This window comes from Bicyclus anynana, chromosome 2 (assembly GCF_947172395.1).
Source record: "Bicyclus anynana chromosome 2, ilBicAnyn1.1, whole genome shotgun sequence".
Taxonomy (NCBI): domain Eukaryota; kingdom Metazoa; phylum Arthropoda; class Insecta; order Lepidoptera; family Nymphalidae; genus Bicyclus; species Bicyclus anynana.
In genome coordinates this window covers 17,438,217-17,456,108 of record NC_069084.1, presented here as the reverse complement: position 1 = coordinate 17,456,108, position 17,892 = coordinate 17,438,217, and the positions used below count along the sequence as shown (strand labels likewise).

Genomic DNA, 17,892 nt, shown 5'->3' with positions numbered 1-17,892 from the left:
CTAATTTTTATTAGTAGGCGTTTACACTCTTGCCTTCAAAGCGAGCACGTCAACGAGTTCAAACAGGGACTCGTGCATATAAATAAGCCGATTGTGCACGTGCTGGTAATTGTTTAATAGTCGCAAAAAAGCGTGGGATACTGGCTGCGTGTCGGGCTGCATCACATACTGAAAACCATTGTACCGACTCATAAATGTATGCTGAAAATTGCATGCCGATTTGTTTACCGAGTTCCACGGCGTGCATGTAAACGTGTTATGAGACCACGATCGACTCCCAAAGACCTTATACTTGCTTAAAAGTATAAGGTCTTTGTCGACTCCACAGCGCACATAAACGAACGTCGTTATTTAAAAAAAAAATCTTTGAATTTGAATGTCTATGAACTGGACAGAATACACAAAAAACCATAGATACATAAACTGTGAGCTAAGTAAGTTTTGTCTGGTAGATTTAAATATTCGTAGTCAAAAGTTTGTTTTAGGTCCTTTAGAACTTGGAAATTCTCTTTTTCAAATTTTTATTAATACTGATAAAGTTTGTTATTATTTATTTTCCGAGTACCCGAACCGAAATAATTGCAAAAAAAAGTAAACATCATGAAGCACGCTGCCGCTGCAACCATAGACAAACTCGGGGAGGAAGTTTGTGAATGATCGATTTTACACCGGCCTCTACAAAACTTATCAACGGCATTTCTCTTTGTTTGCCGTACGCGTGCCTAATATCAAAAACAAAAGTATCGAGGTCGGAATCGGCAGATTTGTGAAAATGGCGAACACGTTTCGCGCGGTGACCGTGTCTGCCGTCAACAATGACGGTGCTCTAACACCGCGCTTCAACTTCCCAACCAACGTAAACGTGGATTACGATCCCCAAGGTCTCAGTGTTAAAGTGATACGTGCCGACCCAGTGCTCGCTCAAGAGGTGCTAGAGTTTCCCGTCCACAGCCAGAGCGAGTGTTCACAAGTGGCTGGACAGTCTTACATTTTTACTATAGATAACGAGACATTGTTTTTTAAGTTCGCCTCCGATGTCGATTGTCAGAAGTTCCACCTGCTGGTCAGCAAGATCAAAGCGGGTCAGTCCTCGTCAGTGTTCACGGTGCGCACGGAAGATTCATCAGCGATGCAATATTTCCAGTTCTATGGATACCTGAGCCAGCAACAGAACATGATGCAGGACTACGTGAGGACGAGCACGTACCAGCGAGCGATACTGTCTAACATTAATGATTTCAAAAACAAGGTAATCTTGGACGTGGGCGCGGGGTCCGGCATCTTGTCGTTCTTCGCGGCGCAGGCCGGGGCGCGGAAGGTGTACGCGGTGGAAGCGAGCAATATGGCGCACCACGCACAAGCGCTGGTCCGCGCGAATGGCCTGCACGACCGCATCACTGTTGTGGCTGGCAAGATAGAGGAGATAGAGCTGCCAGAGAGTGTAGATGTGATCATATCAGAGCCTATGGGATATATGCTGTACAACGAACGCATGTTAGAGACTTACCTGCACGCCAAAAAGTGGCTCAAACCCAGCGGTAACATGTACCCTACTAGAGGAGACTTACATATAGCTCCATTTACAGATGATGCACTTTTCATGGAACAGTATAACAAAGCTAATTTCTGGTACCAGGCGTGCTTCCACGGTGTAGATCTAAGTGCACTACGTACTGCTGCCATGAAGGAGTACTTTAGACAACCTATTGTGGACACTTTTGATGTGCGTATCTGTATGTCGAGATCGGTAAAACACGTGGTTGACTTTTTGGAAGCCAACGAAACGGACTTGCATCGCATTGAAGTGCCATTCAGATTTGAGTTAACACAATCCGGTACTTGCCATGGCCTCGCCTTCTGGTTTGATGTTGTATTTGCTGGCAGCACACAGCACATATGGCTGTCAACAGCTCCTACTGAGCCACTTACACATTGGTACCAAGTCAGGTGTCTTCTAGAAACTCCAATTTTCGCCAAGCAAGGTCAAGCTCTGACAGGTCGAGTGCTGTTATTAGCAAACAAGCGTCAGAGCTATGACGTCACTATGGATGTCACTTTGGAAGGAACTAACATTTCTTCTTCTAACACGTTAGATTTGAAAAACCCCTACTTTAGATACACAGGGGCTCCTGCTGCACCTCCACCTGGAGTGAACACCACATCACCGAGTGAATCGTACTGGAATTCGGCAGAATCAGCCACATTGAGCAATGGCCAAGGTGTTATTCTCACAGATGGCTCTCAACAGTACTGCCCTACCCCAGACCAGACCATAGCCTACGGCGCTCACACCAACATGATCAAAACAGTCATGCTCCAAGAGGAGTTCATCAAGAGGATTGGAATCAGTCAAAACGGCGACATTTAATCCGCGAAGTTGCGCCGAGCGCGCCTTAGGGCTATAAGAAACCGTCGCAACCGGTTGTGAACAATCTTCCGTTCAAACTCTATAGTGTGTAAGCGGACTTATTTATTAATGAAACATCACAGTGGACTGTAAATTGTGTAATTGATAAAGTAGCCGAGGCAATTTGCCTCAATCAGTTAGTGCATAATAAGTAATGAACAACAGTAAACAGTTGAATCGTTAGATTCTGTATTGCAGGCCTCTTATTTGACTATAACACTGCTACTGCTAACTGATATTTTGTGACGTCAAATATAACAGGTCTTTGTCAAAGTTTCAGTAGTGTATATGTAATTAATATCCAGTGAACTCATTTGTTAGGGTTACGTATGTATTTTGTCAATACATGTATGTGTATGGTTAGAATTTGATGTCATAAAATTAACTTGTGCATATAATTTTGACATCAAACAAATTCATGGCTCTTTATATTTGATCTATCAATAGTTGATGTCAAATATGTGTATTATTTCAGTTATAATCTATATTTGAATTAAAGACCACAACAACCTTTGAACTGCCTGAAAGGTTGAGGGTAGTGGATATACAGTCAAAACCGAAACCATTGTTATAAGCATTTGTATTAACTAATCTGTCAGCTCTGACTATAAGATCCTAAAATCCCTTGTCTTACTGATTATTTAAAAATGTACAGTTCAAATGCAAGCTATTTCTGTAGCTTACTAAGTAAAGTGTTGTTGCAAATAATGGCCCGGTTTAGAGTTTTGTATTAACAAATCATGACAGTTTTGTTCACGGTTTCTATGACGCTTGTTAGTGTAATTTGGACAGCTCTAAATAATTAAGTTTTTCTTTAATTGTAAATATGATACTTACCCCCCCATTTGCCAAACGGCAAAGGTCAAACTTTATTGCAGTATCCCTGGCACTAAACTGTAACAGAAAAAGATGTATAATAGTGGATTAATTGCCACATAATATTATAGAATTGCAATAGACTTTAGATTAATTAAATCATTAAAAACACTATGATGTATGGAACTGTAGTCTACAGTTTGGCCTATTGAAAATTTCAGTCATGAAACATTTTGTTTTTTTATTTCATTTTATTTTAGATGACTTTAAACTGGCACATTAACTTGACATGCCAATTTGAATAAATCTAGATATTGTGGAGAAGTATAGCGCCAGGGCTACTGTTTGCTAAGGTAGTTTCTGTGGTTAGTTTAAGGAATTTAGTGGTTCAAGTACATTTAGATTAAGCAAATGAATGCTAATAATGATAATAACAATACTCATTTATCATTATTACATAATTATTGTGCTGTAATAAATAAAGCAAATCAATTTCATGAAAGTAATTTTTTTTTGTAATGTCTACAGAATTGTTTATTTTTTTATTATGATGGATTAATTCTGTCTGCCAATTAAGGGATTGTGATTTACTGGAAATACTGTGAAATTAAGGTTCTGGACTGCATTCTCTGAAGCTGAATTCATATTATAATACTGAATTATTATAATAATAATTTAACATTGACATAACCTATAGTTATATTATAAACTTACATAATAAGGCATAAATAAGTAACTATAAAGTGCACTAAGCTGTGTACTAATGTATAAGCCAATTATTAAAGTAGAGTTATTTTGATCAGATTGCCATGAATTATCTAGTATCTTTTAGAAACAAGCAATGTGACTGATCTGATTCCGGCAATTTATTTCCAAACCTAGATATTTGATGTTTTGAGGATACATGGTTATTAATACTTAATACAGTAAAATGAACTTAATGTACCTCATTATAAGGTTGTTAATTTTGTGCTATTATTTTCCAATCTCCAGATCAATTTGATCTTTAAATTATGGAATCTTAAAGTTCATTTTTCGCTGCAATGCCTCTAGAATTTTGGTTATAAAGAATGCAAGCTAGAACATTATTTGGAATGTATCTTTAGATATGTGATTTATACAGTTTTGCGTTAATGTAAATATTAAGAATAGTAAATAATAGACGTGCTAAATGTTACACAGACTGAAATAAAACCACTTTTCTTCATTCAATAACAATCAGTATTGGTTTTGTGTTCCGTAGATACAATATACGCCACGAGAGAAAGAAATGGCGTGGTTTGCTCGCTTGTTCGTTGGACACTAAAGAGCAGGGTTTGCCAACCTTTTTTGTGAAATTAAAATAATATTCTCAAGCAAATCTTTTATTTACATTATTTCGTGACAAAATATGCTTATTTTTTTACTTTAACTTTAAGCGATTGGCGTTACATACGAGTAGGTATATGTAATGCGATGTCAATAATAATAATCAAAAATTATTAACTCATGACAAAATATCAGTATAGACTGTAGTTTACTATTAGGCAAACACACGAGCAGATAGTGAGTGTTGGCATGTCCTAAAGGAGCTCCTTAATATTACACATTACCCAGTAAACGCAGATTACGAGTACCAGGATCTGCTCGAACTTAATCTCTTACCATGATGGACCCAGATCCATCTGTATTTCAGAAAGGACATAATTTAATCAAAGTTTCGAATCATTCGGCTTAGTAGTACGCAGACTGCAAAAGATTTAATACATCGTGAGTTAAAATTACATGCTGAAACCGGCTGCATACCGACCATTATTTCATGACCATCATTCAGCATTATACTCCATTAGGTTGGGAAATCCTGTTATAAAGTTTCTTAGAAGGGAATCAGTCTAGCCATGTTTAATTCGAATTCGTATATGATCTACATCTTTACAAAGGTACATTTTTTTTTTGCGCGTGAACAGCTTGCTCTCGCTCATCAGTAAAAAGCAATATAAAATATTTTGAGTATTTTTTTGTTCAACTAACGAGAAGCACGTATTATAATCTATACTAATATTATAAAGAGGTAAAGTTTGTAAGTTTGTCACATTTTTTAAATGGGGTAATCTTCGGAACTACTGGTCCGATTTTAAAAATTCTTTCACCAGTAGAATGCTACATTATCGGGGAGTGCTATAGGCTATATTTTATATTGGTATCATATATATTAGCCGAGTTATCACAGTTTTTGTCATGCAGGTCGAACTGAAAATCCTCTTAAACAGACTTATTCGCATGCGCTGCCTTAACTATTGTGTAAAATTAAAAGTAATGTATGGAGACTTTATGTATCTTTAAAAGTTCTACAAAAAAGTCCGCGATACCATATATCTATCTTCTATAGATTAGCAGATATAGTACCTTTTGTGTTTTAAAAATTATTAATTTTATATACTTAGGTTTACGTCATTATTTATACAACTAAACTTTAATCCTTATTAAAATAAATTATTTAATAATCACAAGGATATTATGGAGATAAGATTTGCCCTTTACAGTATGTTAATTACTTAAATAGTTTCGGAGATAATACATAATTTCTAAAAGACGCAGAAATTCCGCTATATGACGCCCGGCGCTTTAATTTACGTAGTTCCCGTTCCCGTATGAATATGGGAATCAAACATAGCCTATGACACTCGCAAATAACGTAGCTTTCTATTGGTAAAACAATTTTCTAAATCGGTCCAGTAAATCCAGAGATTACCTCCTACAACCACACGAACTTTATATTATTAGCATAGAAGTCTCTATTTCTCTTGGTCATACCACCACTCTCGAAGTACTGGATCGATTTTGCTAAGGGTAGGAGTTAGTTACAGGGTAGGGTAGGGTACGGGTAGGGAAGCGTAGGGGTAGTGTAGGGGTAGGGTAGGTTTAGGGTAGTGGTAGGGTAGGGGTACAGGTAGGGTAGTGGTAGGGTAGAGGTACGGGTAGGATAGGGAAGTGGTAGGGTGGGGTAGGATGGGGGTAGGGGTAGGGGTAGAATGAGGGTAGGGGTAGGATGGGGGTAGGGAAGGTAGGGGTAGGGTAGGGGTAGGTTTGGGGTGGGGTAGGGGTAGAGTGGGGGTAGAGGTAGGGTAGGGTAGGGGTAGGGTAGATGTAGGGGTTGGGTAGGGTAGGGTTGGGGTAGTGGTAGGGTAGGGATAGGGTAGGGTAGGGGTAGTAGTAAAGTTGATATCGAAATTTACGCGGACGAAGTCGCGGGCGTCCGCTAGTTTTGTATAAATAAATATCAAAAAATTAGTCCTTTTCATATTAAGTGAAAGTTGATATTATACACTTACTCTTTATTTATATTTGCTACAACAATTTTGTTTTTGTACAATTATTTAAAAGGTTTATTTTTTATTTACCATACAAAAGATTCACTTTGTATCCCAAGTTTAATTACCTAAATATTAAAAAAAAACATACCTTGTTAGTTTATCTACGCATCTAAAGCATGCCCTGCGATTGCATATATGACGCTAATAAACTTTTTGAAGACCTTTTTGAAAATGAAGATCAACAGTTTATGTTTTCCACAGTACAGTGATTGTGTATTATTTAAGAAAATCAGTGCTCATTTTCATATGATAGTTTTTTCTCTTGTCATATTAATTTTAGTAGATCTACATTTATTGGTATCATACCAACAAAATGACTATTTGATTACATTATAGGTAATTTAAATCGTTCGTAATATGTGATTTTTTTTTCACAAAATTGTAAAGGTTTGCACCCACTGTATAAAATTATGCATTAGGGAATAGGAAATTAAATTAATTAACCATCAAAATCATGTCCATAAATCGAGAACATGGTTTTTAAAAATAGATAAGGTTGCGTATTTTGAGTTACAGTGCGTTTCATGTAGGATGGTGCGGGTGACAGTTTGTTTCACCCTTGAAATAATCGTACGTATTATGAACGTCATACAGGCGACTGTCACCGTACCCATGCTATCTGAAAAACACTAATATGAATTTGCAGCTTTCTAAATTTATTATGTTTACTTACTCTGATTGTAATTAAATTGATTAGTCATATTGAATGGAATTGAATTTAGTTGAGAATTGAATTGTTTGTAGACTTTTTCTTTTCACTTGCCGTGTCGTGAGATTATAAGTTCAATATTTTTAAATAGGTTTTTGTAATAGGTAATATAATTTGTATTTTTATAATTTAGGTAACTACCCTTCACTTGAAAGAATAGTAAAACCAAGTCGAAAACTTTGCTTTTAAATGTCAGTAGATAGGGTAGTGGCACCAAAAGATGAACAATTAAGTGTTTTATGCAACTGCCTGTGAATCAGACATTTTAAGATAATAGTAATTGTTGTGTCTGTTTTGTGATAGCACATCTATATATATAAAAGAAAGTCGTGTTAGTTACTCCACTTATAACTCAAGAACGGCTGAACCGAATTAGCTAAAAATTGGCAGGGAGGTAGTTTAGAGCCATGAAAAGGACATAGGATACTTTTTTTTGTAGGGGTAGTTGAAAGATTACATCGAGTTTCACGCGGACGAAGTCGCGGGCGTCCGCTAGTATATATATAAAACTAAAAACAACTTGAATCCGTCATTAATTTTTGGTAGTAATTGACAAACTTCCTTAAATTGGAGGGCACTTTCCTTAAGTAGATTTTCATACAAAAGTACTTTTGAGGTTCACACCCAAATTAGTAACGAACGCTAGCGACAAGCGTAAAAAAAATTGCACACATGAGGGTAGCGAGATATATTTTATATTTAGAATTCGCGTGCTGATGTTCCATCTATTAGGGTCTGTTCATATTTTGGTGCCACTACCCTACATAGACCTTAGATAGATAGGAATCTTTTGGCTCGATAAGTCTATTGATAACGCGCGTACTGTAATAGATAATTCATATTCGGATTTTCGTAAATTTCGTGGCATCTTGTATCAATCACACCCTGTATCAATGTAAAGTGGATGAGACGTATGTACCTATAGTTTATAAATTACCTCACATATTGGCAGACGGATTGGTTATTGTCGATCATGTATTACAATGAAACAAAAGAACACTTAACAGAACAAAGAACAAGCGTGTAAACTTCGCCTCTGATATGATACTAAACGATAGTAGAAACGAGTCTATTCTGGCGAGTTCGTTGATGACACTCCCATGATATGCGGGCGACGTGGGGAAAAACTGCGCGGGTGTGAAATCGTACGTGCGGGGAAGTGAGGCGCATCAGTCGTGGGTTTTTCATTCATCGCTACACGTCCCCCTCCCCGCGCGTAACATCGGGAGTGTTACGAACGAAGTTCCAAGCTATATTCGTTCCTATTATCGTTTTTAATATATCGAAAACAATCATATGTAACATACACAATCTACGGATAGTTCCTCTTTTTTTAAAGACACATGATGTCATTAAAATATGCGATAGTTTCGTGTCCTGTAGAACATATAGTTTCTCTAATTATTCTTTAAAACAAATACATTAGTAACAACAAATTTAATACATAACATCGGAACATTTTAGGACAAAATTTAAATCCTGTTTTGTCAGTTTTGTTACATAGAAGTTTATTTTTCTAAATGTATTTTAAAACCTATTTTGTATCACTCATACTCATAGGATCTCCAAAAATTTTTATAATACGTCATGTAAAATTAATCGTCGTCATGGTAGATTAAAAAAGAGGAGAAACCAAATTATACGTCAATATTAATATTAATTATAAACGAGAAGTTCCATGCTTATTCATTGTTCTGAGGAATTTTTAGATTGTGACAATGTAGGAACGCTGACCTACAAGCCATGGTTTCTCTATGGCACTTAGAAATGAATTGCTTAAAAAATATTTCGAGATTAATTCGGATAAGCAATGTTTGAATTTAATGAATAAACAAATTTTGTCACAACTAACGTTTTATTTATCTTCCATTATGTATTTTCCTATTTGCTGGAAAATTATTATGTGGAAAACAGAGGTAAAGGGAATTCCTTATGAAAAGTGATCGGTCGAAATTCATTGAAAATAAATAGGATTAAATAAAACCCAGCAATCATTAACTTATCATTATATTTTCTTAATAAATGTTTTTTTTTTAATTAAAGATTTTTTCGGTTAATAAATAATTTAAGTTTTTAAAAAGTCCTTTCAAATCACCCTACCGACAAAGACGTGCCGCCAAGCGATTTAGCGTTCCGGTACGATATCGTGTAGAAACCGAAAGGGGTGTGGATTTTCATCCTCCTAACAATTTAGCGCGCTTCTATCTTAGCGTAACATCTTAGGTAACATCATCACTTATCATCAGGTAAGATCGTAGTCAAGGCACCGATCACCGATCTTACGTTCATTCAGGTTACATTATTGATGCACCCCTAGCACAGGCTTTTTATCTTAGTAGGAGGGAAAGGAGGAACCTTACTTAAAAGGCATAGCATTCAACACCATTATCATTACCGGCCCATTTTGTAAGCAGTATATATTATAATTATACAGGGCCTCCCTCTATGTCTAACTTAACATGAAACACTCTAGAACTTGTGTTTGCACGACATTCTCAGTAAGTTGAGTTTCTTTTTGTTGATTTTTGATGACCATCAAATATCAAATATCAACAAAAGCATAAAGATTGCACAAGTTAATAAAGATTCTCATATAGTTTGACTAAGTTAACTATAGGTAGTTGAACGTGGTTGAAGTAAGTTAGCTATAAATACTCTAAAATTTTAGGTACAGTGTCACTCTTGATTGCAAAACATTCTCAACAAGTCGAGTTTCTTTTCATTGGATGACTCAAGTTCATGAAGAGTGCACAATAATCCCCATTAAAGGTAGTTGACGTGGTTTAACTGTGTTAACTTTAAACACTCTAAAATGTTATGTATAGTGTCCCTCTTGTGTTTGCACAGTATTCTCAACAAGTTGAGATTCTTTTCGTTGGATGACTCAAGTTCATAAAGAGTGCACAATAATCCTCATATAGGTAGTTGAACATGGTTTAACTAAGTTAATTAACTTTAAGCACTCTAAAACGTTAGGTATAGTGTCTCTCTTGTGTTTGCACAGCATTCTCAACAAGTCGAGTTTCTTTTCATTGGATGACTCAAGTTCATGAAGAGTGCACAATAATCCTCATATAGGTAGTTAAATGTGGTTTAACTAAGTTAACTTTAAACACTCTAAAACGTTAGGTATAGTATCACTCTTGTGTTTGCATAACATTCTCAACAAGTTGAGTTTCTTTTCGTTTGTCTTGGATGACTCCAGCTCATACAGGGTGCACAGGTTGACGAGAAGGCTTTCGTTGAGGCCTCGTTCGGGGTCCGAATATATCGCTTTTTGAAGCACCGATATCGCTTCCTTGAGACGCCCCATGTAGAGGAGACACACTGCTAAGTTGTTGGCTACCTGAAATATTAGGACAATTTTTATTAGTCACTAGCGACTAGGACTTTGTCTGCCCTTAGACCTCTATAGTCCAACCCTTACAGTAGTATCGCTGTAAAAATGGAGTAACTTCTCCCGTTTTCCCATCTCACTGCTCTCTCAGGAGTATGTAGAATAATTGCACCAAGTTTCTATCCTTTTATCTTCTTTGTTATTTGATCGCTTTATTCCGTTTTTCATAATCTTATTTTAAATTAAATCTTGTTTCAAGATATCATTTAAAAAATTTCAAATATGTACTGTATTGTCAGAATAATTTTTTTTTTTTTTTTTTTTAAATTAGTTCAAATATGTACTGTACTGTCAAAATAAATTTTTAATTTTTTTTTTTGAAAAATTTGCGTAAGTAAAAGGGTTATATAGCCCTGCATAAGCGAATGACCTAGCAATCGGTTTGTTTACATCTAGAATCTCTTCTCAACAACTCACCATAATGTTGGTGGGCTCCTGGTCGTTGGCGCGCGCGAAGTTGTTGTACGCGTCCTGGTACTTGCCGTGCGCGATGTCTATGAGCCCCAGGTCCACGTACTCGCGCACGTCCGGCGTCGGGCAGCTGTCAATGTGATACTCAAAGATTACAGTGTGACACTGTCATGATGTGCGGGCGACGGGAGGTGAGGGCTGCTCGGGTGTGATGTTGTGCGCGCGGGACAGAGGGAGGACTGCGCGGTGGTGAAACCACTCGCGCGGTGCATCGGGAGTGTTACAAACGAATTTGCCAAGCTATAGTTCTGAATGGGGAGTCTATGGAAACATCATTGTTAAATTGTTGACACGCCCTCCCACGAACTCTATGGCACTCTGTTTATCTGTTTATATGTTATCAGCTCTGTTTACTCTATGGCACACTTTCTCGCGTGCTCTATGTACTCTATGGTATGCCAGCCGCTGTCAGTTCACTTATCACTAAATATGAACCATTTTTTAGTAGTAGTAGTAGTAAAGCAGAATTTTGAAAAATCTTGCAGACATTTTTTTTTTTGATAGTACCTACTGATACCAATTTTTACAAATGTAACTTGAAAAATTAAGGACTTTCCATACAAGCTTTCAACCCTTGTTTCATCCCAATCTGATTTAATATTTGCGACTAAAACTCCTATCCTATATCCTATAACAAAGTATTATGGTCTTAAATCGTGCCACGTTTCAATTAAATTCATTCAGTAGTTTCAGCGTCAGGTCAGATAATATGAAAATATTTTTGATTTCAGTATCAATGGGGATGATGACTAGGTTTGAATATATTGATTTTTATGATACATTCGGGTAAATAGGGTCAATGTTAACTAATTTATACATAAAAAGCAAAGATTGTCTGGATATTTGCAAAATAAATGAGATTATAAAATTTCGAAATCTATTAAAAATCTTTTATCGTAATTAGATGAAAATTCATACAGTTTTAGCTTCCTTACATTAAATGTAACATTTTTTAATATATGAACTATAAACATATACAAATAACAAAGATATTAGTAATTTTGTTCGAACGCACATACAAATCTAACGATCATTACATTACCTACGACGTCATTAGTTCGTGCCATTTTGTATGGGGCGTTTTTCAGAGATCCGCGGCAGCGCCGTAAATCTGACGCTTTAAATCCCTGTAGCTCCGAAAGTAATGATCGCAGATACCCTGTTACTTTTGCAAAATTGCTTTACTATTAGCGTACTCTTAATTTATATACAATTTAAAAAACTGTCATCATCTCTATTATATTATGATTATTATTCAGAATATCTTCAATGTACAGAATTTGACCTGTTACAGTTTTATTATAAGTATAGATAGATAGATAGATAGACATAGATAGATTACTCACATGTGGTGTCGGGCCTCCTTGGCAGTGATCGAGTGTCCGAGAGCGGCGCGCACGTGTCCCGCCAGCAGCGACACTCGACACAGCGCGCTAGACAACGCCCTCTGTTGCTGCGGTGTCGCGCTCTCGTCTCGTAGAGTTGTGAGAATTTTTGTTGCTAATCTGTAGTCCTAAAAAATATATGTTTATTAGGTAACTAAAAGGAAATGGAAGAAAGATATCATAATTTACCTTTACTTTTTTTATACCATTAATTATGTTTAATCATAAAAAAACCGTCAATAATAATTAAAAAAAGGCCTTAGTATAGTTTTACATGAGCAAGATATTGAAAACTTAGCAACTAGTTAACACTTAACAAATTAACAACTACCTTCAAAGCGATAGCACAGTTGACCACAGAGTGCAAAACTCTAGTTTGTCTGCCCGTCCATAGACGCAGAGATTCGATCCTGTCATCCGATGTAATGGTCCCACTGCCATCTTCAGTTTTCCCATCATTTAAGTTCGAAATCATCTGTAAATGAAATTATAAGTAATAGTAAAAAAGTTTTAGAATAAAGTCAAATTATAAAACCAGATAATTAACGGCCTTTTCGTCTTTTTAGCCGGCCAAAACAGACTGTGACATAAATATAAATTATTTTTTACATTGCAATGGAGATAACTTGTGAATTTAAAATAAAAGCCTATCATTATGTCAGCCAAAGGTCGTCCACTACAGGACATGAGCGTTTTGTAGGGACTTCCAAACATCACTATCCTGAGCCGCCTGCATCCAGCGAAACCCTGCGACTCGCTTAATGTCGTCAGTCTACCTGGTGGGTGGTCGACCAACTAAACCTACGAGTATGTTTCGAAAATAAAAAAAAAACATCTATATTACGTCACTGGATTGAGCATACAGCAATGCTCACCTGCTGTATAACGTGCAGCATGGCGTATAGCCTGTCCATGGCGTCCTCGGGCTTGCCGACGTGCGCCGGTAGCTCGGCGACCAGCACACGCAGCGAGAACGGTACCAGCGAGCCGCTGCGGTGCGAGTATGCATCGGGGTAGAACTATACCAAAGAAAAAGAATGCTGTAGACCACACGACTGAAGTAAAACTTCTTTTAAAAAAACAGCGCCATCTATGAGCCTCAGATATAACTGCATCGCAATATCTAAAAGTGTACAAAAAAGGATTGTTTCAAAGTTCTCTAAAAACGCCATCTAGTGGTAGTTGAAAATAACAAGCACTGTTTCACTATGCTTGTAGGTGGCAGCTAGCATCAACCGATTACAACTTTCATCATCATATGGTAGGGGTGGCGAAGGGGTAATGTAGGGGTAGCTTGGGTAGGCAGGAATAAGGTTGGATATAGGTGTTGGGTGGAAGTAGAATAAGATAGGGGTAGGGAATGAGTCAAAGCGAAGATTGGTTGGGTCCGCTATTAATATTTATTATTGTTGTAAACTTAGGATAGTGCAAATTATGTTTAACATGCCACAAATGAATCCAACACAGCATTTACAAATTTAGAAATATAGAGTAAGCAGAGGAAACTTTTTAATTAAAATTTCAGCTGAAATGTACCTAGGTTCCCCTAAAACTTACCCCAAGTTACAACCTATAATACAGCCTTTTTTAATGAGTCCTGTTCACCAACAAACAAAATTAAAAATAAGGTTATAAATCACTATTCATTTCTCACCTAATAATAATTATAATTAATTTGTTCTTAAATTAAAGAAAATAAATTTGATTAATAAGCTATAACAACGATTGGAAATGGTCAATATATCTAATAAAACATTTTACGAACAAACACATAATTTAAAATAAATAAGTTATGAAATGACATGCGTTTTCTACCTTCATTTCAAATTTATTTGTTGGTAAACAGTACTCATCAAGAAAGGCTGTAGTCAAGTGATATAATAAAAGCTATTCCGTACCTGATAAAACATATCCGGTTTGCTGAAGTCCCCAAAGGGCTCGGCCTCCTTGGTCAGAGGCTCGTACAGTTTGATGCGGCACATGACAGCGAAGCGAGTGAGCCACAGCTGCAACGAGCGCGGCGTGTGCTTCGTAGGCCGGTGCATGCGCCCGGCACCTGTCATGTAATACCTCATTAGGTCTAACATGTGACCCACAACAGTGTCTCGTGAAGACAAAACAACCAATACCACAAAAACGGAAATATCACTCTTTCGTTGTGTTTGGCTTGTAGATGACATATCATCATAATCAGCTAAAGAAAACCCACTGCTGGACATGAGTAAGTAATTACCAAACATAGGGGTGGCCCATCTCACATGCCTGTGATTTTCTACTAACAAATTAATGTAAAGATTTTGAAAAGTCTTTCACCAATACAAAGCAACATTATATAAGAGTTATAGGCTATATGTTATCTCCATATTCCCACCAGAATGGGAACTACACGAGTAAAAGCGCGCGATGTCTGCTAGTTTATAATAGAGTAAAAGTACCTATTTATGGGTATTAGTACATTACCTTGGCCAGCAGCATTGATGAGTGTTGCAGTAAGATTCACAGCAGCGCGCAAGTACCCCGTCCGCAGAAGCTCCCTCAGTCCTGCTTCATCTCTGCTCACATGCTCCGCCCTGACTACTCCTCGACTGCCTGCTGAGCTGACCCCCAAATACTTGACCGCTACCTCTTGAAGAGCATCTGCCTTTGAGATTATGTTAATTTAAGAAATATAACCTGTTAAGTACAAAAATTAGTTTAATAATAATTTTTTTGAATGAAATATTATTTTTGATTTTGAAATTGAAGAACACTGTATATTGTAGACAAAGAAGTTGTTAAAATATTTATTATTCAAATATATTTGATAACCTCTCTGAAAAAGTCTTTGTAGCAGCAATTCAACCTAACTCAAATTCAAACTCTTCTTTTTTAATTCAATGGCTTTTGGTTATGCCAAGACAACACAGTTTACTTTGCCAGTGTCTCATCGCTTGGAGACAAGAAAAATCAAAAATTCAGACTCTATTAAATGAAGATAGTTTGGCTAATGAAAGTAGAAACTAATATCGCCCGCCAAATTAAAACAAATTAAAAAAACTGTGTTTTCATAATTTGTCTCAATTATTTCTTTGTTTGTGAATACATTACTACTTAAACTATAAGTATTAAACTCAGTTATTCCAATATTTGCGAAAAAAAAATTTGAGAATTTACTCTGATGTTTTTTTAGATTTTTAGTCAGATTAGCCAGACTAGAGTAGAGTCTAGAGTCTGAATTTTTGTTTTATTTTACAAATTAATCATTATTTGTTTTCATCTATTATATGAAGACAGAGAAATACAATCATACACTATAATACTAGTAATATTTGTAAAGTTTAAACATACCAACTCCTCTTCTAAAACAAGGCCTGGCATTGTTAACACTTCTCTCTCTGGGAAAAATGAGCCTTTTGGTGAAGATTGTGCCTGGGGAAGAATTTTTTTTTGTAGAAAAACCATCTTATCACTCTTGCCATCTCATACTTTGTGTGAAACAGCTCTTTTGACATCTTCATAAATATTTTTCCATAAGTAATGTCAAGTCAATGTTTAGGAACAGTATGTTTGTCAAGTCTGCTACTTATTAATGTAAATGAATAATCAACATTTTAGACTGGCCCCATACACACATATTTTGATTTTTTCATTCAGAATATATATTATCGCAAGGGCTCACATTTGTTACGTATGCGCGAAATTTGCTCTGTTCGGAAAAAACATATAATATGTGCATCAGTTTTTATATTGATTTCATGCATTAAGACCAGCAAACACAGAAAACAGTGTTCAGAAAAAACTAGTGTATGCAGCAGTATATTTATGTATTTTAATAATAGGTAATGAATTAAGATATTTGAATAAAAATAATTAGATTGTCAACATTTAGATATAAAATTTACCTTCAATAGTGTTTTCTTGGCTTCTTCATTAGGTATCCAAGCGTCCCTCCTCCTCTCTGCTTCCTTATCAACTGGTTGGTTCTACAAATAATACAATTTCTAAACTATTAAGCTAACATACCAATTTTCTTTTCAGAAAGAAAAATCCATTTTTCATATTAGGTAAAGGCTATAAACGTCCACCTCTTGACTACAAACTCAGTGTCACCATCCAACATTTTTGTTTGAGATAACATGATGAGATAGAGAAATATTTTCTAATAAATCTAGTAATATTGTTGACCAATGTCTTTCATCATTAGATATCTTGTGGCACACATTCTAAGCCAAAGAAATGCCCATATCTATTACGATTACTGTATTTTATCTTTGTAACTATATTAAGAATCATTAAATTAAAATACTGTACTTACCTTTATGCTTAACCCGTCCATAGCCTCACTTAGGACAGAAGTTGACATGACATTGCTTTTGTTTGGCCCTATTTGAGGTTCAGGGCCTATAGTGTCAAAGAATGTAGATGGATCAGGTAAACTGGCCGCAGGTATAGCTGCAGAACTGCTCACCGTCGGCACAACATTTGTGAAACTGATCTCTTGTGATTCCTTTAGTTGTGAAAATGATGTTGTCATATTTGCTGAAAACGTCCCTGCTGTCACAGGTTGCGTGCCTAAAACAACAATGTGAGTGTAAGACCTAAGGCCAACACTATGTCTACAGTCAACTACATGTAGTTAGATCATTATATATTTATATATTATATATTATATAGATACTGACTGTGTACTGCCAGCGAGTCCTAAGACAGCTAGATGTAAAAAACTGTACACTACCTACCTACCTAACCTAGCGTTCAGCTTAAGCAATCTATACTTAGGTAGGTCAAGCTTTAAAAACAACAACCTCACTAATCTTTATTACTATGGTTGTGCTTAATTATCGAATGCAATCAAATAAACGGTTTACAAAATAGTTAAATACTTTACCTTCAGAATCTCCCAAATAAACACTTTGTATCATGTCAGATGGCGATGTTCCTATTTCATCGAAAAACTGCGACGCAGGCGGGACCTCCGAACCCCCGAAATACTGGCTTAAATTGGGCTTATCCATTATCTTTCCATTTATTTACATCATTAAGAATTTCATTATTATTCTCAATTTGACAAATGACAATGTCAACAATTTCAATTCCATCATTTGACGTTTGATTTTATTAATTGACAGAAATATACCGGTATAGAAATGAGCACATTCAACGGCAGATAATTTGTGACTATAGTATATGAAAAGATAAAAAATGCTTGCATTCTTGCATTATACTATTTTTTGCTTTGTTTATCTTTTAGTAGAATAAAAATAATTTAAAGTTAAACGTTTGTTTTTAAACTTTATTGGAAGTTACATGTAGTATTGCCATAACAATATTTTTATTAGCCTCTAATATTGAATAAATAACATTTTAAAAGAGTC

The 17,892-nt window shown here is 36.0% G+C and overlaps 2 protein-coding genes across 2 annotated transcripts; one reads left to right on the top strand and one right to left on the bottom strand.

Annotated features, from left to right (window-relative positions):
• The first annotated feature begins 474 nt into the window (after positions 1–474).
• On the top strand, positions 475–9,132 carry LOC112056557 (histone-arginine methyltransferase CARMER). Its single transcript, XM_024096998.2, has one exon. It carries the CDS (start codon positions 773–775, stop codon positions 2,366–2,368), a length of 1,596 nt encoding a protein of 531 aa, XP_023952766.1. The 5' UTR covers positions 475–772; the 3' UTR covers positions 2,369–9,132.
• Positions 9,133–9,276: 144 nt separating this feature from the next.
• LOC112056547 (trafficking protein particle complex subunit 12) lies at positions 9,277–17,611 on the bottom strand. Its single transcript, XM_024096987.2, has 11 exons — positions 17,406–17,611; positions 16,833–17,089; positions 16,420–16,500; positions 15,866–15,946; positions 14,999–15,179; positions 14,437–14,594; positions 13,414–13,557; positions 12,870–13,013; positions 12,500–12,666; positions 11,100–11,223; positions 9,277–10,631 (listed from the first exon to the last, which is right to left on the bottom strand). Exons 1-11 carry the CDS (start codon positions 17,530–17,532, stop codon positions 10,383–10,385), a joined length of 1,713 nt encoding a protein of 570 aa, XP_023952755.1. The 5' UTR covers positions 17,533–17,611; the 3' UTR covers positions 9,277–10,382.
• Between the last annotated feature and the right edge of the window lie 281 nt (positions 17,612–17,892).